Raw genomic sequence first — 25,943 nt, forward strand, 5'->3', positions numbered from 1 at the left:
CTTCTGCATTGTTCGGTCTCATGTCTCATCTTTCTCTTGGCAATGCTCCATAGATTCTCTATGGGGTTCAGGTCAGGCGAGTTTGCTGGCCAATCCTGCACAGTAATCCCACGGTCTATGAACCAGGTTTTGGTACTTTTGGCAGTGTAAGTGCTGCTGGAAACTGAAATCAGCATCTCCATAAAGCTTGTCTGCTGAAGGAAGCATGAAGTGCTCTAAAATGTCCTGGTAGATGGCTGCATTGATTCTGGACTTAATAAAGCACAGTGTACCAACACCAGCAGATGACATGGCTCCCCAAATCAACACAGACCGTGGAAACTTCACATTGGACTTCAAGCATCTTGGATTGTGAGCCTCTCCATTCTTCCTCCATACTCTGGGACCCTGGTTTCCACATGAGATGCAAAATTTGCTCTCATCAGAAAAGAGGACTTTGGACCACTGAGCAACAGACAAGTTTTTTTTTTTTCTTTAGCCCAGGTAAGATGCTTCTGATGTTTATTGTTCAGGAGCGGCTTGACAAGAGGAATACGACATTTGAAGCCCATGTCAAGGATCCTTCTGTGTGTGGTGGCTCTTGATGCACTAACTCCAGCATCAGTCCACTCCTTGTGAAGCTCCCCCACACTTTTGAAAGGCCTTTTCCTTACAATCCTCTCCAGGCTGTGGTCATCCCTGCTGTCTGTGCACCTTTTCCTTCCACTTAACTTTCTATTAATGTGCTTTGATACAGCACTTTGAGAACAACCAACTTCGTTTACAATTTCCTTTTGAGGCTTTCCCTCCTTGAGGAAGATGTCAGATGGTTTTCTGCACAACTGTCAGGTCAGCAGTCTTTCCCATGATTGTGAATTGTACTGAACAAGACTGAGAGACCATTTAAAGGCTCAGGAACCCTTTACAGGTGGTTTGGATTATTAGCTGATTAGGGTGTGACACTTTAAGCCTACAATATTGAATCTTTCTCCAATATTCTAATCTCCTGAGATTTTGGATTTGGGGTTTTCTTAAAATGTAAGCCACAATCATCAAAATTATAACAAATAAAGGCCTGAAATATCTCACCTTGCATGTAATGAGTCTATATAATACATTAGTTTCACCTTTTAAGTTGAAATACTGAAATAAATTAACTTTTGCATGATATTCTAATTTTCTGAGTTTCACCTGTAGATTGTATGGGTGTATATGCAGGACCATTAGAAAATAAGTGGCTTATAACGCTCTTGGCAATGGTCGGGATCGGAAGGCTGCATTTTATAAGTTTAATATTCATGATTTATTTACCAACAGTTTCTTATATAGCGCAGCATACTCTGTTGCGCTTTACAATTCGAACAAAAGTAATAGAACAAAACTGGGTAAAAACAGACAGAGGTAGGAAGGCCCTGCTCGCAAGCTTACAATCTACTTCTCTGCCCAACCTCCCAATCCCACAGATGACCATACTGACTTTTGGAGCACACTGTGTATGGGGCTCACAGGTGGTCAAGCCACAGGGGTAAATTTAGATACCAGATTCCAGGTATTATCTTCTAGGAAGCACTAGATAAATGAGTAGAATCTGATAGAATGGTTGCTATGGGCAACATTCCATCTTAAATAGAACTCCCATCTTGGTAAATTTACCCCACAGTACTCAATCGGGAGCATTTGCCTGATCAGCTAAGTCAGGCATGTCCAAACTGCGGCCCTCCAGCTGTTGTGAAACTACATATCTCAGCATGCCCTGACACAGTTTTGCTGTCAGAGAATGTTACAGCTGTTGGACATGCCTGAGCTAAGTGATCAAAAAGATGTACCCAGCTTAAGTGCTGCATGTAGCAGACTAGATGTACAGTAACAACTAATTTGGGACTGTTGGAGAAAAGCTTGAGGAATATAGGCTACATGAAAATCAATTGCAGATTTGTCAATTGATTTGGTCAGCTAATCTCATGTAGCTTTCATGAGTGCCGTCTAAAGCAATACTGGAAAGGTCATACTTCTAGCCTATTGTTAATTGCAGCATGTAATCTATGGTGATTGATATGTATTAAAATCAGAGATGCCTTCAGATATGTAAAGCGGAGATATTTTCAAACTTTAATATCCGTCTCATGGACTGATCCAGAACTTAATCTATTTTCCTAATATAAATCTGTCATACTGGAAACCTAAATATGAATCTGTAAACATTCATCATTTCATGTTCTTTATGCTGGGATATCAGTTTCACAATATATTTAAACTACAGTATACAAAATGTAAAGCGGAAAATAAAAAAGCACGCATTAAACATCTGCATATTAGGGACACAACACTGCAATGCTGTGGCACAAAGTAATGGGTGTCTGAGGAATGTTTTCAGAATTATATATATATATATATATATATATATATATATATATATATATATATTGTATGTATGTGTATATATATATCACATAACTGCAGAAGGTAACGGATATAATTTCTCTAACGACCTTGCAGATTAATTTCTGTTAAATGTAAGAGTTTGTGAGCTACTATAGCAGCCAGCAGTGTCATGGCAGATGTGAGGCGCAGTTGAATGCCCACGTCTGGCAGGAAGAACAAATTAAGCTGAAGTGCCATTAGTTCTTGCCTATATGCATGGGGTATGTAAGGGACATTGGGGCAGATGTATTAACCTTGAGAAGGAATAAGGAAGTGATAAACCAGTGATAAGTACAAGGTGATAAATGGAACAACCTGTTAATTATTAATTTACATATTGGAGCCGATTGACTGCTGCGTTTACCTGGCATTTATCACTTCCTTATGCCTTCTCCAGGTTAATACATCTGCCCCATTAATTGCAATCTACAAGCACATTCAGAAAATAAGAATTTACTTACCGATAATTCTATTTCTCGGAGTCCGTAGTGGATGCTGGGGTTCCTGAAAGGACCATGGGGAATAGCGGCTCCGCAGGAGACAGGGCACAAAAAGTAAAGCTTTAGGATCAGGTGGTGTGCACTGGCTCCTCCCCCTATGACCCTCCTCCAAGCCAGTTAGGTACTGTGCCCGGACGAGCGTACACAATAAGGGAGGAATTATGAATCCCGGGTAAGACTCATACCAGCCACACCAATCACACCGTACAACTTGTGATCTAAACCCAGTTAACAGTATGATAACAGCGGAGCCTCTGAAAAGATGGCTCACAACAATAATAACCCGATTTTTGTAACTATGCACAAGTATTGCAGATAATCCGCACTTGGGATGGGCGCCCAGCATCCACTACGGACTCCGAGAAATAGAATTATCGGTAAGTAAATTCTTATTTTCTCTATCGTCCTAGTGGATGCTGGGGTTCCTGAAAGGACCATGGGGATTATACCAAAGCTCCCAAACGGGCGGGAGAGTGCGGATGACTCTGCAGCACCGAATGAGAGAACTCCAGGTCCTCTTTTGCCAGGATATCAAATTTGTAGAATTTTACAAACGTGTTCTCCCCTGACCACGTAGCTGCTCGGCAGAGTTGTAATGCCGAGACCTCTCGGGCAGCCGCCCAAGATGAGCCCACCTTCCTTGTGGAATGGGCCTTAACCGATTTAGACTGTGGCAGGCCTGCCTCAGAATGTGCAAGTTGAATTGTGTTACAAATCCAACGAGCAATCGCCTGCTTAGAAGCAGGCGCACCCAACTTGTTGGGTGCATACAGTATAAACAGCGAGTCAGATTTTCTGACTCCAGCTGTCCTGGAACATATTTTCAGGGCCCTGACAACTCCTAGCAACTTGGAGTCCTCCAAGTCCCTAGTAGGTGCAAGGCACCACAATAAGCTGGTTCAGGTGAAACACTGACACCACCTTAGGGAGAGAACTGGGGACGAGTCCGCAGCTCTGCCCTGTCCGAATGGACAAACAGATATGGGCTTTTTTGAGAAAAAACCACCAATTTGACACTCGCCTGGTCCAGGCCAGGGCCAAGAGCATGGTCACTTTTTATGTGAGATGCTTCAAATCCACATATTTGACTGGTTTTAAACCAATGTGATTTGAGGAATCCCAGAACTACGTTGAGATCCCACAGTGCCACTGGAGGCACAAAAAAGGGGTTTGTATATGCAATACTCCCTTGACAAACTTCTGGACTTCAGGAACTGAAGCCAATTCTTTCTGGAAGAAAATTTACAGGGCCGAAATTTGAACCTTAATGGACCCCAATTTGAGGCCCATAGACACTCCTGTTTGCAGGAAATGCAGGAAACGACCGAGTTGAAATTTCTTTGTGGGGCCTTCCTGGCCTCACACCACGCAACATATTTTCGCCACACGTGGTGATAATGTTGTGCGGTCACCTCCTTTCTGGCTTTGACCAGGGTAGGAATGACCTCTTCCGGAATGCCTTTTTTCCCTTAGGATCCGGCTTTCCATCGCCATGCCGACAAACGCAGCTGCGGTAAGTCTTGGAACAGACATGGTACTTGCTGAAGCAAGTCCCTTCTTAGCGGCAGAGGCCATAAGACCTCTGTAAGCATCTCTTGAAGTTCCGGGTACCAAGTCCTTCTTGGCCAATCCGGAGCCATGAGTATAGTTCTTACTCCTCTACGTCTTATAATTCTCAGCACCTTAGGTATGAGAAGCAGAGGAGGGAACACATACACCGACTGGTACACCCACGGTGTTACCAGAACGTCCACATCTATTGCCTGAGGGTCTCTTGACCTGGCGCAATACCTGTCCCGTTTTTTGTTCAGACGGGACGCCATCATGTCCACCTTTGGTATTTCCCAACGGTTTACAATCATGTGGAAAAAACTTCTCAATGAAGTTTCCACTCTCCCGGGTGGAGGTCGTGCTGAGGAAGTCTGCTTCCCAGTTTCCATTCCCGGGATGAAAAACTGCTGACAGTGTTATCACATGATTTTCCGCCCAGCGAAAAGTCCTTGCAGTTTCTGCCATTGCCCTCCTGCTTCTTGTGTCGCCCTGTCTGTTTACGTGGGCGACTGCCGTGATGTTTTTCCCACTGGATCAATACCGGCTGACCTTGAAGCAGAGGTCTTGCTAAGCTTAGAGCATTATAAATTTACCCTTAGCTCCAGTATATTTATGTGGAGAAAAGTCTCCATACTTGATCACACTCCCTGGAAATTTTTTCCTTGTGTGACTGCTCCCCAGCCTCTCAGGCTGGGCTCCGTGGTTACCAGCATCCAATCCTGAATGCCGAATCTGCTGCCCTCTAGAAGATGAGCACTCTATAACCACCACAGGAGAGACACCCTTTGGATATTGGGTTATCCGCTGATGCATCTGAAGATGCGATCCGGACCATTTGTCCAGCAGATCCCACTGAAAAGTTCTTACGTGAAATCTGCCGAATGGAATTGCTTCGTAGGAAGCCACCATTTTTACCAGGACCCTTGTGCAATGATGCACTGTTTTTAGGAGGTTCCTGACTTGCTCGGATAACTCCCTGGCTTTCTCTTCCGGGAGAAACACCTTTTTCTGGACTGTGTCCAGAATCATCCCTAGGCACAGCAGACGTGTCGTCGGGATCAGCTGCGATTTTGGAATATTTAGAATCCACCCGTGCTGATTGTAGCAGTATCCGAGATAGTGCTACTCCGACCTCCAACTGTTCCCTGGACTATGCCCCTATCAGGAGATCGTCCAAGTAAGGGATAATTAAGACGCCTTTTCTTCGAAGAAGAATCATCAATTCGGCCATTACCTTGGTAAAGACCCCAGGGTGCCGTGGACAATCCAAACGGCAGCGTCTGAAACTGATAGTGACAGTTCTGCACCACGAACCTGAGGTACCCTTAGTGAGAAGGGCAAATTTGGGACATAGAGGTAAGCATCCCTGATGTCCCGGGACACTATATAGTCCCCTTATTCCTGGTTCGTTATCACTGCTCTGAGTGACTTCATCTTAATTTGAACCTTTGTAAGTGTTCAAAAACAAATTTTTAGAATAAGTCTCACCTAGCCTTCTGGCTTCAGTACCACAATATAGTGTGGAATAATACCCCTTTTCTGTAGTAGGAGGGGTAATTTAATTATCACCTGCTGGGAATACAGCTTGTGAATTTTTTCCCATACTACCTCCTTGTCGGAGGGAGACTTGGTAAAGCAGACTTCAGGAGCCTGCGAAGGGGAAACGTCTCGACATTCCCATCTGTACCCCCGGGATACTACTTGTAGGATCCAGGGGTCCTGTACGGTCTCAGCGCCATGCTGAGAACTTGTCAGACGCGGTGGAACGCTTCTGTTCCTGGGAATGGGCTGCCTGCTGCAGTCTTCTTCCCTTTCCTCTATCCCTGGGCAGATATGATCTTATAGGGACGAGAGGACTGAGGCTGAAAAGACGGTGTCTTTTTCTGCAGAGATGTGACTTAGGGTAAAAAACGGTGGATTTTCCAGCAGTTGCCGTGACCACCAGGTCCGATGGACCGACCCCAAACAAGTCCTCTTCCTGTATACGGCCATACTGTGCCGTTTGGAATCTGCATCACCTGACCACTGTCGTGTCCATAACATCTTCTGGCAGTTATGGACATCGCGTTTATTCATGATGCCAGAGTGCAAATATCCCTCTGTGCATCTCGCATATATAGAAATGCTCTATAGTCAATAAAATACTGTCCCTGTCAAGGGTATCAATATTTTTAGTCAGGGAATCCGACCAAGCCACCCTAGCTCTGCACATCCAGGCTGAGGCGATCGCTGGCCGCAGTATAACACCAGTATGTGTGTATATACTTTTTATTATATTTTCCAGCCTTGTCAGCTGGTCCTTGAGGACGGCCCTATCTATAGACGGTACCGCCACTTGTTTTGATAAGCGTGTGAGCGCCTTATCCACCTTAAAGGGTGTTTCCCAACGCGCCCTAACTTCTGGCGGGAAAGGGTATACCGCCCATAATTTTCTATCGGGGGGAACCCACGCATCATCACACACTTTATTTAATTTATCTGATTCAGGAAAAACTATGGTAGTTTTTTCACATCCCACATAATACCCTCTTTTGTGGTACTTGTAGTATCAGAAATACGTAACACCTCCTTCATTGCCTTTAACGTGTGGCCCTAATAAGGAATACGTTTGTTTATTCACCGTCGACACTGGATTCAGTGTCCCTGTCTGTGTCTGTGTCGACCGACTAAAGTAAACGGGCGTTTTAAAACCCTTGACGGTGTTTTTGAGACGTCTGGACCGTACTAATTGTTTGTCGGCCGTCTCATGTCGTCAACCGACCTTGCAGCGTGTTGACATTATCACGTAATTTCCTAAATAAGCCATCCATTCCGGTGTCGACTCCCTAGAGAGTGACATCACCATTACAGGCAATTGCTCCGCCTCCTCACCAACATCGTCCTCCTACCTGTCGACACACACGTACCGACACACAGCACACACACAGGGAATGCTCTGATATGAGGACAGGACCCACTAGCCCTTTGGAGAGACAGAGGGAGAGTTTGCCAGCACACACCAAAAACGCTATAATTATATAGGGACAACCTTATATAAGTGTTTTCCCTTATAGCATCTTAATATATATATAAGCATATCGCCAAATTAGTGCCCCCCCTCTCTGTTTTAACCCTGTTTCTGTAGTGCAGTGCAGGGGAGAGCCTGGGAGCCTTCCCTCCAGCCTTTCTGTGAGGGAAAATGGCGCTGTGTGCTGAGGAGATAGGCCCCGCCCCTTTTTCGGCGGCCTCGTCTCCCGCTCTTAACGGATTCTGGCAGGGGTTAAATATCTCCATATAGCCTCCGGAGGCTATATGTGAGGTATTTTTAGCCAAAATAGGTATTCATTTGCCTCCCAGGGCGCCCCCCTCCCAGCGCCCTGCACCCTCAGTGACTGCCGTGTGAAGTGTGCTGAGAGGAAAATGGCGCACAGCTGCAGTGCTGTGCGCTACCTTTAGAAGACTGAGGAGTCTTCTGCCGCCGATTCTGGACCTCTTCTTACTTCAGCATCTGCAAGGGGGCCGGCGGCAAGGCTCCGGTGACCATCCAGGCTGTACCTGTGATCGTCCCTCTGGAGCTGATGTCCAGTAGCCAAGAAGCCAATCCATCCTGCACGCAGGTGAGTTCACTTCTTCTCCCCTAAGTCCCTCGTTGCAGTGATCCTGTTGCCAGCAGGACTCACTGTAAAATAAAAAACCTAAGCTAAACTTTCCTAAGCAGCTCTTTAGGAGACCCACCTAGATTGCACCCTTCTCGGCCGGGCACAAAAATCTAACTGGCTTGGAGGAGGGTCATAGGGGGAGGAGCCAGTGCACACCACCTGATCCTAAAGCTTTACTTTTTGTGCCCTGTCTCCTGCGGAGCCGCTATTCCCCATGGTCCTTTCAGGAACCCCAGCATCCACTAGGACGATAGAGAAATAAAAGCTGAAAACCTCTGATTTCAGGCTAGACAGCACACACCTCTACAAAAACTAACATAGGTGGGTCACTATTGACTTAATAGTCCCACTCCAATCACCTTTCTCAATCAGCATTTGCCTAGTAAAGTATTTTCCATGCAGACTCATTCCACACTGAAGGGCCCTACACACATGCCGATATCACTGCACGATATGAACGAGATAACGTTCATATCGTGCAGTGTGGAGGCACCAGCGATGAACGATGCGCGGCCCCGCGCTCGTTCATCGCTGGGGCCATGTCGGCTGTGCATGCAGGCCAATATGGACGAGATCGTCCATATTTGCCTGCAAGTCTACGGAGCCGGGTGACGGGGGGAGTGAAGAAACTTCACTCCCCCCGTCACTGCCCCCCCCCGCCGCCGGGACGCCCGTATCGGCGGTCGGGCAGCTCGGCGGCACATCGCCGAATGTGTAGGGCCTTTAACTCCATCCAACATATGACGGCTTTTACTCAATCTATGCATTTTACACTGGGTAGACACTGGACGATACATGGTCCGATCTATCAAACGGGCAATATATCCTTTGCGGATTGGCGGGTGTGTACACACAATGTGTCTGTGAAGAACGTTATTCACAGACATATCACGTTGGCCCTACAGCACAGCAGATGCCCGCTATATCTGCAGATATATTGGTACAGAGGGCTGTGCATGGGCAACCTGCTGCAGGGACAGCTAGTGACTAACATCTCAACCAGTTGCGGCGTCAGTGCAGACACAGCGGCCGATTGGCAAGTGTATATGCTTATCAGAATCGTGCGCTCATATAGTGTGCAGTGGTCAGCATTGTTGCAGGTGCTCTGGTTTTCTCTCAGAACCCAAGAACAGGTAGATTAATTGAAGTCTGACAAAAGGGTATGTGTCCATGTGGTCAGTAATCTAGATTGTAAGATCCACTGATGGAAGGGACTTATGTGAATGACTGAATAGTTATGTAAATCATTATGTAATATGTACCTTATATAAAATCGCTGTTAATCGGGGGAGCACAAACCATAAACCACATTAGTAGTGTACCCAGGTTAGACAATCTGGTGTGATTTTCAGTGCGTTATCAAAAGGATCCCAACAGACAGTTCAGGAAGGAAACGGAGCACGATTGTAACAGTATTCAGCAGAAATACACACTAACACATTTTACTTTTGAGCTCATCCACAAAAGATTCTTCACATGGAAGAACGGAGTTGTTTAAAACAGGATTCCTCACCTTCATTAAAAGGAGTATAACCCATATAATATTCAACACCGGCTTGTCAAAGCAGGAGTACACTATCTGATTTTTAGCTTTTCTATATCCTGGATTTTAAGGACTATTTGAAGACACTTATACATGTCCTGAATAAAGCTTCTCTATGAGAAATTGATATATACCACTTTTTGTCCTGAACGATGGAACATTACACACCATATTAATGTTTATGTGGTTCCCACGCACCAAACTAGCTGGAGCGATCAGTAATTCCTGGTGCTGTGCAGGATCTATCAAAATGGATCTTGATCACCAGACACCTGTGTTGAGAGTTGCCTCTTCCAACTTCATAGAAAGCTAAAGTATGTCAATTATTTCTACACAACCATACCCACATTTGGGGCTTAGGGGCATATCCAAATATCCCCGGTAAAACATCGGGTCCTAAAAAGACGTTTTTCTGACTTTTTTCCAGATGTTTCACGGATTTTTTCTCTCCAGGCTATCCAGATGGATCGCCTGTAAAAAGAGGATTTTGGTACTTACCGATAAATCCATTTCTCTGAATCCTCTAGGGGACACTGGAGCATTCTTAGACAGTAGGGGTGTGAAGCTTGCAACCGGAGGTGTGGCACAATCTAAAATTAGCATTGTCTGCACAGCCGGCTCCTCCCCCTTCACATCCCTCCTCCCTCAGTTTGGAAAATTTGACTGAGAGAATAGGACATGACACTACAGCACATGGCGAGGAACCGAACCGTAGAACCTACCAAACAGCAGCCAAAAAACTCTTAACAGAATAACTAATGCTGTTTGCCCGAACAGTTTGAACAAGAACTATGAACACAGCAGGTTTGACAGCACCGAGGCGGGCGTCCAGTGTCCCCTAGAGGATTCAGAGAAATGGATTAAACGGTAAGTACCAAAATCCTCTTTTCTCTTCCATCCACTAGGGGACACTGGAGCATTCTTAGACAGTAGGGGATGTCCCAAAGTTATCCCCCAGGGAGGGAGTGCTGTCAGTGGCCTGCAACACTAAACGTCCGAACTTAGAGTATCCGGACACAAAGGTATCAAACGTGTAGTATTTTGCGAATGTGTGGGCTGAGGACCACGTCGCCGCTCTGCAAAGAGGAGTAGCGGAAGTACCGCTGGCAGCCCATGAGGCACACACTGATCGGGTGGTATGAGCCCCCGTCTGAACTGGAACCTGTTTGCCACAGGAAACATAAGCTAGCCGAATGGCACGACTAATCCATCTAGCCAAAGACTGCTTAGAGGCTGGCCAACCCTTCTTAGGCCCATCATAAAGAACAAACAAATGGTCCGACCTTCTGAATGACGACATAACTTGTACGTCCCCATCTGCGAGAGCCTGGAAAGACGGGACCCCAATTGGCTGGTTTAAATGAAACCCAGAAACAACCTTAGGAAGGAATTCTGCTCTTGTCCGGAGTTCTGCCCTATCCTCATGAAAAAATTTTTTAAAAAGGACTTTTACACGATAAGGCACCCAACTCAGAAACCCGCCTGTCCAAAGCCAAGGCAATCAATAACGTGACCTTCTAAGAGAGATATTTCAGGTCTGTTCCTGCTAACGGCTCAAAAGTTGGTGATCTCAAAACTTCCAACAACAAATTTAAGTCCCCTGGTGCAGTAGGAGGACGAAAAGGGGGTTGTATCCTCAGAACCACCTGTAAAAGGGTTTGAACCTCTGGCAAGGATGCTAACCGCTGTTGAAATAGGATGGAGAGAGCCGAAATTTGAACTATCAGAGATCCCAGCCTCAGTCCTACCTAGACCGGCCTGAAGGAAGAGTAGAATTCTGGATAAGTGGAAGTTAGTCGAATTCCACCCACGTTCTTGACACTAGTCCATGTACCTCTTCCAAATCCTGTAGCAGTGTATGGCTGTGACCGGCTTCCTAACGGCAATCATCGTAGGAATGGCCGTTCTTGGTATCCCTCTGTTTCTTAAGATACGGGTTTCAATAGCCACGTCGTTAAACGCAGCCTGTTCAGGTCTGGGTGGTGGAACGGTCCCCGAGATAGCAGGTCCTCTCTCTGAGGTAACCGCCAAGGATCTTCCGCTAGTAACCCTCGCAGGTCTGAGTACCAACTCCTGCGGGGCCTTGGTGAGATTAGAATTGCCCACACGCGTTCTCGTTTCAACCTCTTCAGAACTCCGGGTATGAGTGGGACAGGTGGGAAGATGTAAACCTTCGTGTAATACCAAGGGAGTGTTAATGCGTCCACTCCTTCTGCAGCTGGATCTCGTGTCCTGGACACATATCTGGGCAGCTGATGGTTTTGCCGAGACGCCATTAGGTCGACCAGAGGTAGACCCCATCTCCTCACCAGCATGTTGAAAATCCGTGGATGTAGGCTCCACTCTCCTGGATGCATGTCCTGGCAACTGAGATAATCTGCTTCCCAGTTCTCCACACCTGGAATAAACACTGCAGAGAGGATGATGTTTCGCCTTTCTGCCTACAAGATCTTTGTGGCTTCTTGTAACGGCATCCTGCTTTTTGTTCCTCCTTGACGGTTTATGTAAGCTGTCGTTGTGACATTGTTCGACTGTATGGTTAAGTGCTGACCCATGACTAGGTCTACGGCTACGAGAAGCGCGTTGTAAACCGCTCTTAGCCCGAAAATGTCTATGGGTAGTCTGCTCTCCTGTAACGTCCACCTGTCCTGAAACTGACGTTCCTCCAGGACAGCACCCCAGCCTCTGAAACTGGCATCCGTTGTAAGGATTCTCCAATCCCAAATGCCGAATCTCTTGCCTGCTGCGAGATTCCTGTGCAACGACCACCAAATTAAGGAGGTTCATATGCGCGGTGGAAGTCGGATTCTTCGATATAGAAGCCAACGCGAACCTGTTCCCTGAGCGATGAGGTTCATCTGGAATGGTCGGGAATGAAGTCTGCCGTACTGAAAAGCTTCGAACGAAGCCCCCATCTTTCCGAGAAGTTGCACACAGAGGTGTAGAGAAACCATTTGTGTCCTCAGTACCTGAGCCACTAATCTCTGTAGGTCATGGACCTTGTTTTCTGGTAGGAATACTCTCAATTGTACCGTGTGCAAGATGAGACCAAGGAATGGAATCCGTTGAGTCGGCATGAGGTTGGATTTCTGGAAACACACAATCTACCCGTGTTGAATGAGGAATTGATGGGATGTCCGAACATCCTTAATCAGCTGTTCCTGAGATGATGCCTTGATCAGTAGATAGTCTAGATAAGGTATAATCGTAATCCTCAATAGTCTCAAACCTGCAACCATGATTGCCATGATCTTCGTAAAGATTCTCGGGGCAGATGACAGGCCGAACGGCAAGGCCCTGAATTGGTAGTGATCCGTCACCAGTGCGAACCTTAAGTAAGCCTGGTGAGAAGTCCAGATAGGGATAAGCAGATATGCATCCTTTATGGCCATGGATACCATGAACTCGCCTTGTTCTAAGCCTGCAATGACCGACTGGATTGATTACATCTTGAATTTGTAGACCCTTAGAAACTGGTTTAAAGCTTTTAAATTGAGTATCAGTCTGACCGTCCCGTCTGGCTTTGGCACGACAAAAAGTTTGGAACAGAAAACCCGTTCCTCTCTGAAAGGTGGGAACTGGAATAATGACCCCTGACTTAAGCAATTTTTGAATTGCCGTCAGTAGTGCACTCGCTTTCTGAGGGCACCGAGGCAATCCCGTTGTAAAAAAACTGACTGAGGCCTCTGTGTGAAATTATGTCGTTCATCCAAAGTTCTGGTGAGGCTTTGGCCCAGATGTCCAGACGTGCGCCCACCAAGGAAGGGGGACCCCAGGTGAGCCGGTGACCCGTCATGCCACGGTTTTGTCAGCAGGTTTATCCTGCTTTCTGGCTGCTGCCTGTGAGCGGCCTCTACCTCTTCCTCGGGCTCGAAAGGACTGCGATCTAAATGATTTAAACGCTGGTCCCGAATAACCTCTCCCAACCTGTGGAGCGGTTCTCGTATAAGGAGTAGGTAGAAAGGTGGATTTTCCTGCTGTAGCCTGCGAAATCCACTTGTCCAGCTCTGAACCGAGAAGTAGCTCCCCCCCCAAAGGGGATGGATTCTACCTTTCTTTGAGCCATAAAAGCCGTCTAGTGCTAATATCCTTTGAGGCTTGACCCAAGTATGAAGCAGATTCTTGAATCTGTTCCGCTAGTTGGGTAATCTCTTCTAAGCTATTTTCCTTCACAATAGCCTATACAATACATCCAGACCATGCTCCCATGGCCTTGTTGACCCAAGCACAGACGATCGCCAGTCTCTGTGCTGCATCTGTTACATTAGACATTGGTAAGATTGTCTTCTTCGACAACCTTCCTAGGGAAGCATCTACTTAACCACTGCTGAACGCGGATTTTAGGATTCGAATAATTCTAAATCTTCTGGCTCCTCTACTTCTTCTACCTTAAAGTTTAGGAACTCTTTGACTGCGCCAATTAAAGAATCCAAACCCGAGATTGCCGTGTCCTCTTCCGGAAACTCGGCGTCCAGGTTAGATTCAATTAACTCACCTCTTCTGTATCAATGAGAAGACCCTCTTCCTCCTCTGATTCCGGTATAATAGGAAGAGGTCTTTTAACTGCCTTGCGCACAGTAGTCTCTGTTTGTGCGGGCGGCATTAACTTGATGAGACATTCCTCCATCGTCTTGGAGAATCCCGCAGCCCATTCTGATTGCTGCTTGCGTGATTCTGCCATCACCTTGAGTTTGTCTTCCCATGACCTAGCCAGAGCACTGCTCCCAGGTGGAGCGTCCTTGTTTAAGCAGGAGACGCACACCCCAGAGCTGCCAACCCAAGTGCTCTTATTGTTACACTTCGTATAAACATAACAGGTCTTGGAGGTCTTTCTCCATCGTCCTGCTTTAGACATGCTGTGTAAACCCCCTATCAGGGTACTTCGCGGCGCTTTCACCCTTTAAACTAGGAAGAGAAAGGCTGTGAGAGATGACGGAAGCAAAAGGTATCCGATTCGGCTGGAATTACTGTTCCCCTCCTTATATAGAAAAAGGAGCAGGATAAAAATATATAAATACATTTAAAAAAATAAAAATAAATTTAAAAAAATAAAACCACCAGCCGACAAGCAACCCTCACACCACAACTTTAACTTAGCTACGATGGTAGAGTTTTGGTCCGCTTGCTTCCTTGTATTTTCAGCAGGATCTTTAGAAGTCCCTTAAAAATATAAACAATAAGGCAGAATTATTTTGTTCAGGAGATCCTCACATTTCTAATTATATAATTTTACCAGCAGAGGGAGCTATTTTCCTAAACATCCCACTGTTTTATATGAGGGGGAGGGTTTATCCCTTCCCCTTTGATGGTGCCAGTTAGGGATTAATAAAATGGCCGACATGGACACATTTTTACTATGTGTTCCCACTTAACCATTACAGATTCTTCTCTATAACAGTCAGCGTTGTCTATTCAATCTGCCCTCACCATGAATGAAAAACACTATGGGGGGCGCACTGATCCTACTCGCACGCGGCTGAAGGATCCCCCCCAGCCGCGCGGAAACAACATGTGTGGGGTTGGCTGGCGCGCGCGCTCCGGGACCGCTTCTCACTATGTCCCGCAGCGGCGCTATGAATGTCTCCCCACATGCGGCTGCAGGATTCCTCCAGCCGTGCGGAAACAGTAGTGTGGCTGGCTGGCGCGCGCCTTCCGGGATCGCTTCTCTTTATGTCCCGCAGAGGCGCTATGAATGTCTCCCCGCACGCAGCTGAAGGATCCCCCCCGCCGCGCGGGAACAACAGCAGGCTGGCTGGCGCGCGCTCTGGGACCGCTTCCCGCAGCGGCGCCATTAATGTCTTCCCTCACGAGGTTTAATGCTCTGCTGTGGGCGGACTGCTCTCTCTTCCCCCCGGCGCGCTGTATACCCTGGTGACCGCTTTTCTAGCTGACAGGGACTATCTGACAGGGGAAAAAGAATAAAAATAAGAAACCTAGCATGTGAAAAACAGTACTCACTGTGAGGCTGAACTGAGTAGAGGATCTCCTGTGGAGAGATGCAGGTCCCTTCAAAAGGGATCTTTGTCTCTCAAATATTATCAGGCTTTGTCCTCCTTTCATTAGGGAGACGCAGCACATTTCTTTCTTTCTATTTTATAGCAACCAGTACTCACAGACTTGTGGAAAGAGGATCTCCTGTGAGAGATGCAGGTCCCTTCAGAAGGGATCTTTGTCTCTCCAATATAAGTATGCTTCGTCTCCCTTTTATTAGGTGGACACAGCACATTGTCATAGATTTTAGTCAGGAGCTCAGTGCTCCACGTGCTGTACCTCCAGCACAATTTTTCAAACTGAGGGAGGAGGGATGTGAAGGGGGAGGAGCCGGCTGTGCAGACAATGCTAATTTTAGATTGTGCCACACCTCCGGTTGCAAGCTTCACACCCCTACTGTCTAAGAATGCTCCAGTGTCCCCTAGTGGATGAAAGAGGGGAAAAAAAAAACCCCACACTCCTCCTCCCGAAAAAACACACAGGTTCAGTGAAACCTGTTTTTCGTGTGAAACAGCCGCTGTTTCCGGGGATTCTGGTGAAACAAAATCCATGATAAGCCGGCGCGTGCCGAGGCTTATCGGGGCTAATAAGCTAGCCCCCGCCGGGACAATTATATCTGTTTCACACCTATAATGTATCAGATTTTGCCATTGGTATCTGTGATAACCTAATCTTATACCTTCTGCCGTTAGCTAATTTTTCTCACCAATAATGTTTTATGTCAGGTGTTACCACGCTGGCTGTGATGAAGCTCACATTTCATCATTCCTCTCCCCAGCTCATTCGCAAAAGGCATCCACATTCCTCACAGCAAGTACACATCTCTCACTCTGCTACAAGGGCTGGCTCACACTCCTTTCTACCGTAAGCCACCTCTAACAGACCAACCTCAGGACAGAAATAAAAAAAAAATACAAAAAAAAAAAAAAATAGGACCCAAAATTATAATTACAATGGCACTTTAAGGACTTCTTGCTCCCTGACAAGAATCAGACTACAGATGAAACTACATTGTACAATTGGTGCGGTGGCAATGGTAGTGCCTGTCCATCGTCTGTTTACCAAAAAGTAAAAATCTTCAATAATTAAATCTAGTGCGGGTTCCTAAAGGTTTTAAAACATGTTGCGCCCATTACTTTGGTTGGGATTAGCTGCTTTATGCGGCTAAAACCAGATCTCTCTGGGCAAGATGAAATTAAAAAATAAATAAAAGCACCTCTGAATATCCCCGCCGCCCCTCCCCACATCACTTTAGATGGGAGATTGGGCACGATAAACAATTGAATTCCACTATAAGAATTATTTAAAATGTTTACACTGATTTTAACTGCTTATGTGGGTTACAAATTTTTAATACACTAAACCACAGGTTCTCAAACTCGGTCCTCAGGACCCCACACAGTGCATGTTTTGCAAGTCTCCTCACAGAATCACAAGTGAAATAATTAACTCCACCTGTGGACCTTTTAAAATGTGTCAGTGAGTAATGAATACACCTGTGCACTTGCTGGGTTACCTGCAAAACATGCACTGTGTAGGGTCCTGAGGACCGAGTTTGAGAACCACTGCACTAAACCATAGGTTCTCATTACCCCACACAGTGCATGTTTTGCAGGTAACCCAGCAAGTGCACAGGTGAATTAATTACTAACTGACATTTTAAAAGGTCCACAGGTGGAACTAATTATTTCACTTGCGATTCTGTGAGGAGACCTGCAAAACATGCACCGTGTGGGGTCCTGAGGACCGAGTTTGAGAACCTGTGCACTAAACTGTTGACAATTGGTAATCTCTCACACCACACAAACACACCCGCCCTTTGTAGTTCTGCCCACCGCTCGCTGGAAGGTAAATGCCATCCAAAATTGATGTAACCATCTCACTAGACTCTGCTGTGTGTGCTTCGCATTGGCTATTTCATGTGGTCATATTTAGTGCTAAAGCCCCAGAATACCTTCCGGAAACCAATGCCAGCACACCTACATTTCGAGGGCACAAAAAGCTCATTAGAATCTTCAGCGCTTGCAAATTACCTTCTAACTGCATTTAAATCCTAGTTCTTCCAGCAGCAAGGGCCACAATAAGGCCCTATTTCATTGGAGGAATTTCGATGACTTTATTAACTTAGGAAGTAAATGAAGTCTTAAATCCAGACACAGGACAACCTTCTAAAGAGGCCAACATAAATGGTCAGATTCATGAACTGATAACTATCCAACAGTAAAAAATATTTTGCTTTAGACACGATCTTCAAGAACAGGAATTTATACATAAGCATTTGCCAATATCCATAAAACTATATCAATGATGAAGTGTTACATAAACTTTCTTAATAACCTCTTGCATATGGATATCCCACACAAGTCTCCCCTAACTTTCCTGATTTATCATGGTGGGGGAAGGTTGTTTATTTGATATTGTTGTTGTAAGTGTAATGATCATTTTTATTATATAGGTGTTTGCTTTATTCAGCATCTGTGAACTATTCAAGGCACAGAATTCTTTATTTTTAACGAAAGAGTCTTGGCATACACAATTTGTGCGAAAAGCTTTACACAATGCTGTGGGGGGACAGAACAACAAACAAGAGTAGACGTGCAGAAGATGCTGTTTGAACCTGGCTAAGTCTGGCCCCCCACAAAGCCCATGAAACCCTAAAGACTTCAAAGAAATACAACATTGAAGAAAGGTATTAACAACTATGGAAAATGGTAGAGTGGTTATAAACCTGGCCTCTCTAATCGCCTCCTTATGTGCCTGGAACATCTTGACGTTGTTCATGTTGGACTGCCAATATTTCACATATCCACTATGGTCAGCAGTCAGCATCCACATGTCATTGTGGGACCAGGTCATCGCTCGGACTGGGCTATCATGAGCCTAAAGTGAAAGGATAGTGCAAGACATATTAACCCAAATCGACCTACAACATCAAAAAGTCAAACTACTTCACTTAACCACAATGCCTTAAAAAAACAAAAACAAAAAAACACACAACCCTACACACACTAGATTTTTAAATCTGCAACGTGTATAACCCAAGGGCTGGAAAAGTAGAAGAATTTTCCAAAACACCAGTTGTATGGACCATCACATTCGTATTGAAGACCTACTGAAAATTTTAATTTTTGTTATTAACCACACAGTTGAATGAGACGAAACCGCTGTCAGATGAGCTTTTACTGACACAGCGCATCCCATGCAGCAGTGCCGGCCCCTTAGGCAGTGATGCAGCGATCTGTCATCACTGCCAATATTATAACTCCTGACTAAATTCCCCAAGGGTATTAATTACCACAGATGTGAGGGGATCAATTGACATTTTATTGCTGGACTCAAAATAGACTATTTGCTTTAAATAAAAAAATAAAAAAAAACACCCCTTAGAGACTTTATACTGACATTTTTGAAAAAACGAAATTTATGGTAAGAACTTACTGTTGTTAAATCTTTCTGCGAGGTACACTGGGCTCCACAAGGAATAACATCGGGGTGTGGAGTAGGATCTTGATCCGAGGCACCAACAGGCTCAAAGCTTAGACAGTTTACAAGATGCATAGTGCCGCCTCCTCTATAACCCCGCCTCCCTGCACAGGAGCTCATTTTTCGTTAACCAGTCCAATACAGTAGCAGGTAACAGACGATAATCGTTAGAAGCCACACACACCAACGACAGGAGAGGGTGTCAGCGGCTATGCCATACCAACCCAAATAAGCAAAGTGCGTCAGGGTGGGCGCCTTGTGGAGCCCAGTGTACCTTGCAGAAAGAATTAACGGTAAGTTCTTACCATAAATCTTGTTTTCTGCTGCGGGGTACACTGGGCTCCACATTAGGGATGTCCTAAAGCAGTTCCTTATGGGAGGGGACGCACTGTAGCGGGCACAAGAATCCGGCGTCCAAAGGAAGCATCCTGGGAGGCGGAAGTATCGAAGGCATAGAACCTTATGAACGTGTTCACTGAGGACCACGTAGCCGCCTTGCACAATTGTTCAAGGGTCGCACCACGGCGGGACGCCCAAGAAGGTCCAACAGACCGAGTAGAATGGGCTTTGATGGTAGCAGGAGCTGGAAGACCAGCCTGTACATAAGCATGTGAAATCACCATTCTAATCCATATGGCCAAGGTCTGCTTGTTAGCAGGACAGCCACGTTTGTGAAATCCAAACAGTACAAAGAGAGAATCAGACTTCCTAATGGAGGCAGTTCTCTTCACATAGATATGGAGAGCCCGTACCACATCCAAAGGCCGCTCTTTGGAGGACAACTCAGGAAAACTAAAGGCCGGAACCACAATATTCTGGTTAAGGTGGAAGTAAGACACCACCTTAAGCAAATAACCAGGGCGCATTCTAAGAACTGCCCGGTCATGGTGAAAAATCAGATAGGTGCCTTACCCTGTAAGTCCCCCTAAGTACGAGACCCTTCTAGCAGAGGCAATAGCCAGCAAAAACAAAACCTTAAGGGAAAGACCTTTAAGGTCTGCAGACGCAAGAGGTTCAAACTGATACTCTCGCAAGGCCTCCAGAACCACTGACAAATCCCAAGGGGCCACTGGTGGTACATAAGGAGGTTGAATGCGTAACACCCCCTGAGTGAAAGTATGAACATCAGGCAGGGTAGCAATCTTTCTCTGAAACCATACCGACAAGGCAGAAATGTGAACCTTAAGGGATGCCAGGCCCTGTTGTAGGAAGGACAAAAGTTTGGCCGTACTAAACTTGTAAACATCATGGTTATTAGACGCACACCAAGCAAAGTAAGAATTCCAGACCCTATGGTAAATCTGAGCAGAAGCTGGCTTACGGGCCTTCAACATAGTATGAATGACCGCCTCATAAAAACTCTTGGTCTTCAAGACGGAAGCTTAAAGAGCCACGCCGTCAAAGCGAGTCGGGCCAAATCCTGGTAAACACAAGGGCCCTGAACGAGGAGGTCTGGTCGTTGTGGAAATAGAAGGGGACGCTCTATCGAGAGACCCTGTAGATCTGAGAACCAGTGCCGTCTGTGCCACGCCGGAGCGATCAGAAGCAGGGTTCCTCCTTCTTGTTTGAACTTCCTTAGTACTCTGGGCAGGAGTGACACCAGTGGGAACACATACGGCAGCTGAAAGCTCCATGGGATTGCCAATGCATCTACGAACGCCGCTTGAAGATCCCTTGTCCTTGCTCCGAAGACCGGAACCTTGTGATTGTATCGAGACGCCATCAAGTCCACATCTGGAAGGCCCCACTTGTCCACGAGGAGTTGAAATACTTCTGGATGGAGGCTCCACTCTCCGGCGTGTACGTCCCGACGACTGAGAAAGTCCGCTTCCCAGTTGAGGACCCCCGGAATGAACACTGCCGATATAGCTGGCAAATGGCGTTCCGCCCAATGAAGAATCCTTGATACTTCCCTCATCGCCATGCGGCTTCCGAGTGCCGCCCTGATTTATGTACGCCACCGTGATGGCATTGTCAGATTGTACTTGAACAGGTCTGTTCTGTATCAAATGCTGGGCCAAGTTCAGTGCACTGAACACCGCCCGCAGTTCCAGAATGTGTATTGGGAGGAGAGACTCCTCCTTGGTCCACCGACCCTGAAGGGAGTGTGTTACTCCAACACCGCGCCCCAACCCCTCAGACTGGCATCCGTCGTCAGAAGGACCCATTTGAGATCTGATCCGGTGAGGCAGGCCGTCCCACTTGGCCAGAATCAACTTCTGTAGAGGGGGCGGGAATGGATTTGAGCATACTCCATCATGTCGAAGGCCGACACCATGAGACTTAGCACTTACATTGCCGCATGTATCGACACTTGCGGAAGAAATAGGAAGCATTGAATCTTGTCCTAAAGTTTCAGGATCTTCTCCTGAGACAAGAACAACCGCTGGTTGCAAGTGTCCAACAATGCCCCCAGGTGTACCATGCTCTGAGCAGGGACCAGGGAAGATTTCTTCCAGTTGATGAGCCACCCGTGAGTTTACATAAACTGGATTGTCACATCCAAATGACGTAGGATAATTTCTGGGGAGTTTGCCAGGATCAGCAAGTAGTCTAGGTACGGGAGAATCCTGATCCCCTGATGGCGTAGCACAGCCGTCATTACCGCCATGACTTTGGTGAATACCCGCAGAGCCGTGGCCAAACCAAGGGGTAACGCCCGAAACAGGTAATGAAGGTTGCCCACCGCAAACCTGAGGTACTGCTGATGTGACATTGCAATAGGAATATGCAGGTAAGCATCCTGTATGTCCAGGGAGACCACATAGTCCTCAGGCTCCAAGGCCAGAACAACAAAGCGTAAAGTTTCCATACGAAACTTGGAGACCCTCACATACTTGTTCAAAGACTTGAGATTGAGAATGGGCCACGAGGACCCGTTCGGTTTCGGGACTAGAAACAGCGGTGAACAGTACCCCTTGCCTCTCTGAGCCAGAGGCACCTGTACTACCACTCCTGTGTCCAGGAGGGACTGTACCACCGAATGAAGAGTTTTTGCCTTCACCGGATCCGAAGGGACGTCTGTCAGGCAATATCGATGAGGGGGGACGATTCTTGAAAGATGCGGCTTAACCTCGACTGACGACTTTCCGTACCCAGGCATCGGAAGTGGTCTTCAACCATTCCTGGGTAAACCCTAGAAGTCGGCTCCCCACCCTGGGATTCCCCAGAGGGAGGCCCGCCCCATCATGCGGCAGGCTTGTCTGTTCTGAAAGCAGGCTGACGGGCAGCCCAGGCCCACTTGGGTCTGGGCTTAGCAGGTTTGGAAGTACGAGCTTGTTTCGGGTACACCTGACCTTTCACCTTTCCTGGAGGACGAAAGGAGCGAGAGAAAGTACTTTTAGCCTTCAGCGCCGTACTCGGTAGGCAAGCTGTTTTAGCAGAAGCTAAGTCAGCCACGATCTTATGGAGGACTTCTCCGAAAAGAATGTCTCCCTTGAAAGGAAGCACCTCCAGGGTTTTCTTAGAATCCAGATCCACAGACCAGGATCTCAACCAAATGATACGTCGAGCTAAGATGGACGTAGTCGCAACCTTGGCCGCCAGCACCCCAGCATCGGAAGCCGCCTCCTTAAGATAATGAGAAGCCGTGGTAATATACGAGAGACATTGTCTAGCATGATCAGAAGCGTTGGAAGGTAGCTCAGACTCCAGCTCCTGAGCCCATGCTTCAATAGCTTCAACAGCCCATGTCGCTGCAATGGTTGGCCTATGCACAGCCCCTGTTAGTGTGTAAATCGCCTTTAAACAACCATCCACACGTCTATCCGCCGGTTCCATCAGAGAGGTGACGGTAGTCACTGGCAGAGCTGAGGAAACTACCAGTCTTGCAACCTGGGAATCTACAGGTGGAGGAGTTTCCCAATTTTTACTTAGCTCCGCAGAGAGAGAATAGCGAGCCAACATTTTCTTATGCGGCGTGAACTTTGTTCCTGGATTTACCCAGGATTCCTGACGTATGTCAGCCAGGTGTTGAGAATGAGGCAAAACTTGTTTAACCACTTTCTTACGTTTAAATCTGTCCGGATTTTTAGACACAGGCTCAGATTCCGGTTCATCAGAAATTTGAAGAATCAGCCTGATAGCCTCAATCAAATCAGGGACATCCACATGTGACCATTCCTCCCCATCTGAAGCATCAGAGTCAGTGTCTGTGGGGTCAGTGTATGCACCATCCTTATCAGAGGAAGTTTCTGGAATAGTGGTGGATTGTGAGGAAGTAGCGGCTCGTTTAGAAGACTCCTTAGTCTTAGGTGGGAGAGAAAGTTAGACTTCTTTTTAGTCAGTGATTGGTTCAAGTGATGTAACCGAGATGAGATCTGATCTGCCCATGGCGGATTGACTGCAGGGACCATAAACTGCTGTACTGGCATAGGCAGTCCAACAGGGGGCTCAGGCTTAGTTACCAGCGTATTTAATAACGTGGAGAAGGTAGCCCAGGGTGGGTCATTGTGGACCCCCGTTGCTACAAACCCACTGAGGGCGAAAGAAACCCCAGAACCTGAACTCTGCTGCCATGTTTTCCTCAAATGTGTCTGCAGCGTCACCTCCACTCAATGTGGGATAAGCTCCAGTTCCGTTGACCCTTGCAGAGGACATAATGAGAAGCTCAATATCAGGCAACCTAGTACAATATTAGCAGCACTATATCTAGCAAGAACTTCCAGTGTAGTGTTATCAGCACAAATCGGGAATCAAAGAGATATATGGTGACCAGAATTCACAGAGAAAAATACCCAGTAAGTATATCCTGTGAAACACCTATATAGTCTAATAAACCTGATGCACCTAACCCCCTCAGGTTACAGAATACAGTGGTAGCAGGCTGAGCAAAATACACGAATTGGCAGTCACTCAGCAGCTAAATGCATACACAGAAAGTCACAATGTACAAATCAGAAGTTATATCATACAATAAGACTGCACTGGACTAGCAATACAAAGATAGATAGATCTATAATATTATATATATATATATATATATATATATATATATACATACATACATACATACATACACACACACACATGGGTGGTCTTCTGTTTGCCGGCGGTCGGGCTCCCGGCGCTCAGTATACCGGCGCCGGGAGCCCGACAGCCGGCATACCGACACTTATTTTCCCTCGTGGGGGTCCACGACCCCCATAGAGGGAGAATAAAATAGTGTGGCGCGCGTAGCGCGCCACCGTGCCCGTAGCGTGGCGAGCGCAGCGAGCCCGCAAGGGGCTCATTTGCGCTCGCCAAGCTGTCGGTAAGCCGGCGTTCGGGCTCCCGGCGCCGGGATGCTGGTCGCCGGGAGCCCGACCGCCGGCCAGCCGTAGTGAACCCATACACATATATACACACACACACAAACATATACATACATACACACATATACACTGCTCAAAAAAACTAAAGGGAACCCTTAAACACAATGTAACTCCAAGTCAATCACAATTCTGTGAAATCAAACTGTCCACTTAGGAAGCAACACTGATTGACAATCAATTTCACATGCTGTTGTGCAAATGGAATAGACAACAGGTGGGAATTATAGGCAATTAGCAAGACACCCCCCAATAAAGGAGTTGTTCTGCAGGTGGTGACTACAGACCACTTATCAGCTTCTATGCTTTCTGGCTGATGTTTTGGTCACTTTTGAAAGCTGGCGGTGCTTTCACTCTAGTGGTAGCATGAGACGGAGTATACAACCCACACAAGTGGCTCAGGTAGTGCAGCTCATCCAGGATGGCACATCAATGCGAGCTGTGGTAAGAAGGTTTGCTGTGTCTGTCAGCGTAGTGTCCAGAGCATGGAGGCGCTACCAGGAGACAGGCCAGTACATCAGGAGACGTGGAGGAGGCCAAAGGAGGGCAACAACCCAGCACCAGGACTGCTACCTCTGCCTCTGTGCAAGGAGGAACAGGAGGAGCACTGTCAGAGCCCTGCAAAATGACCTCCAGCAAGCCACAAATGTGCATGTGTCTACTGAAACGATCAGAAACAGACTCCATGAGGGACGTTTGGCATTTGCCAGAGAACACCAAGATTGGCAAATTCGCCAATGGCGCCCTGTGCTCTTCACAGATGAAAGCAGGTTCTCACTGAGCACATGTGACAGACGTGACAGAGTCTGGAGACACCAAGGAGAACGTTCTGCTGCTTGCAACATCCTCCAGCATGACCGGTTTGGCAGTGGGTCAGTAATGGTGTGGGGTGGCATTTCTTTGGGGGGACGCACAGCCCTCCATGTGCTCGCCAGAGGTAGCCTGACTGCCATTAGGTACCGAGATGAGATCCTCAGACCCCTTGTGAGACCATATGCTGGTGCGGTTGGCCCTGGGTTCCTCCTAATGCAAGACAATGCTAGACCTCATGTGGCTGGAGTGTGTCAGCAGTTCCTGCAAGACGAAGGCATTGATGCTATGGACTGGCCCGCCCGTTCCCCAGACTTGAATCCAATTGAGCACATCTAGGACATCATGTCTCGCTCCATCCACCAACGCCACGTTGCACCACAGACTGTCCAGGAGTTGGCGGATGCTTTAGTCCAGGTCTGGGAGGTGATCCCTCAGGAGACCATCCGCCACCTCATCAGTTGAATGCCCAGGCATTGTAGGGAGTTCATAGGGAGTTCATACAGGGACGTGGAGGCCACACACACTACGGAGCCTCATTATGACTTGTTTTAAGGACATTACATCAAAGTTGGATCAGCCTGTAGTGTGCTTTTCCACTTTAATTTTGAGTGTGATTCCAAATCCAGACCTCCATGGGTTAATAAATTTGATTTCCTTTGATAATATGTGTGTGATATTGTTGTCAGCACATTCAACTATGTAAAGAACAAAGTAT

The 25,943-nt window shown here is 46.8% G+C and overlaps 1 protein-coding gene across 3 annotated transcripts in view; it reads right to left on the reverse strand.

Moving 5' to 3' along the window:
* The window catches only part of WDR33 (WD repeat domain 33), a 296,191-nt gene that overhangs the window by 151,188 nt on the left and 119,060 nt on the right, over positions 1–25,943 (reverse strand). For all 3 annotated transcript variants that reach the window (XM_063915872.1, XM_063915870.1, XM_063915871.1), the window contains exon 6: positions 18,352–18,503. In XM_063915872.1, the coding sequence (XP_063771942.1) occupies positions 18,352–18,503 (152 nt within the window). The remainder of the gene's footprint in view (positions 1–18,351; positions 18,504–25,943) is intronic.

This window comes from Pseudophryne corroboree, chromosome 4, assembly GCF_028390025.1.
Source record: "Pseudophryne corroboree isolate aPseCor3 chromosome 4, aPseCor3.hap2, whole genome shotgun sequence".
Classification (NCBI taxonomy): domain Eukaryota; kingdom Metazoa; phylum Chordata; class Amphibia; order Anura; family Myobatrachidae; genus Pseudophryne; species Pseudophryne corroboree.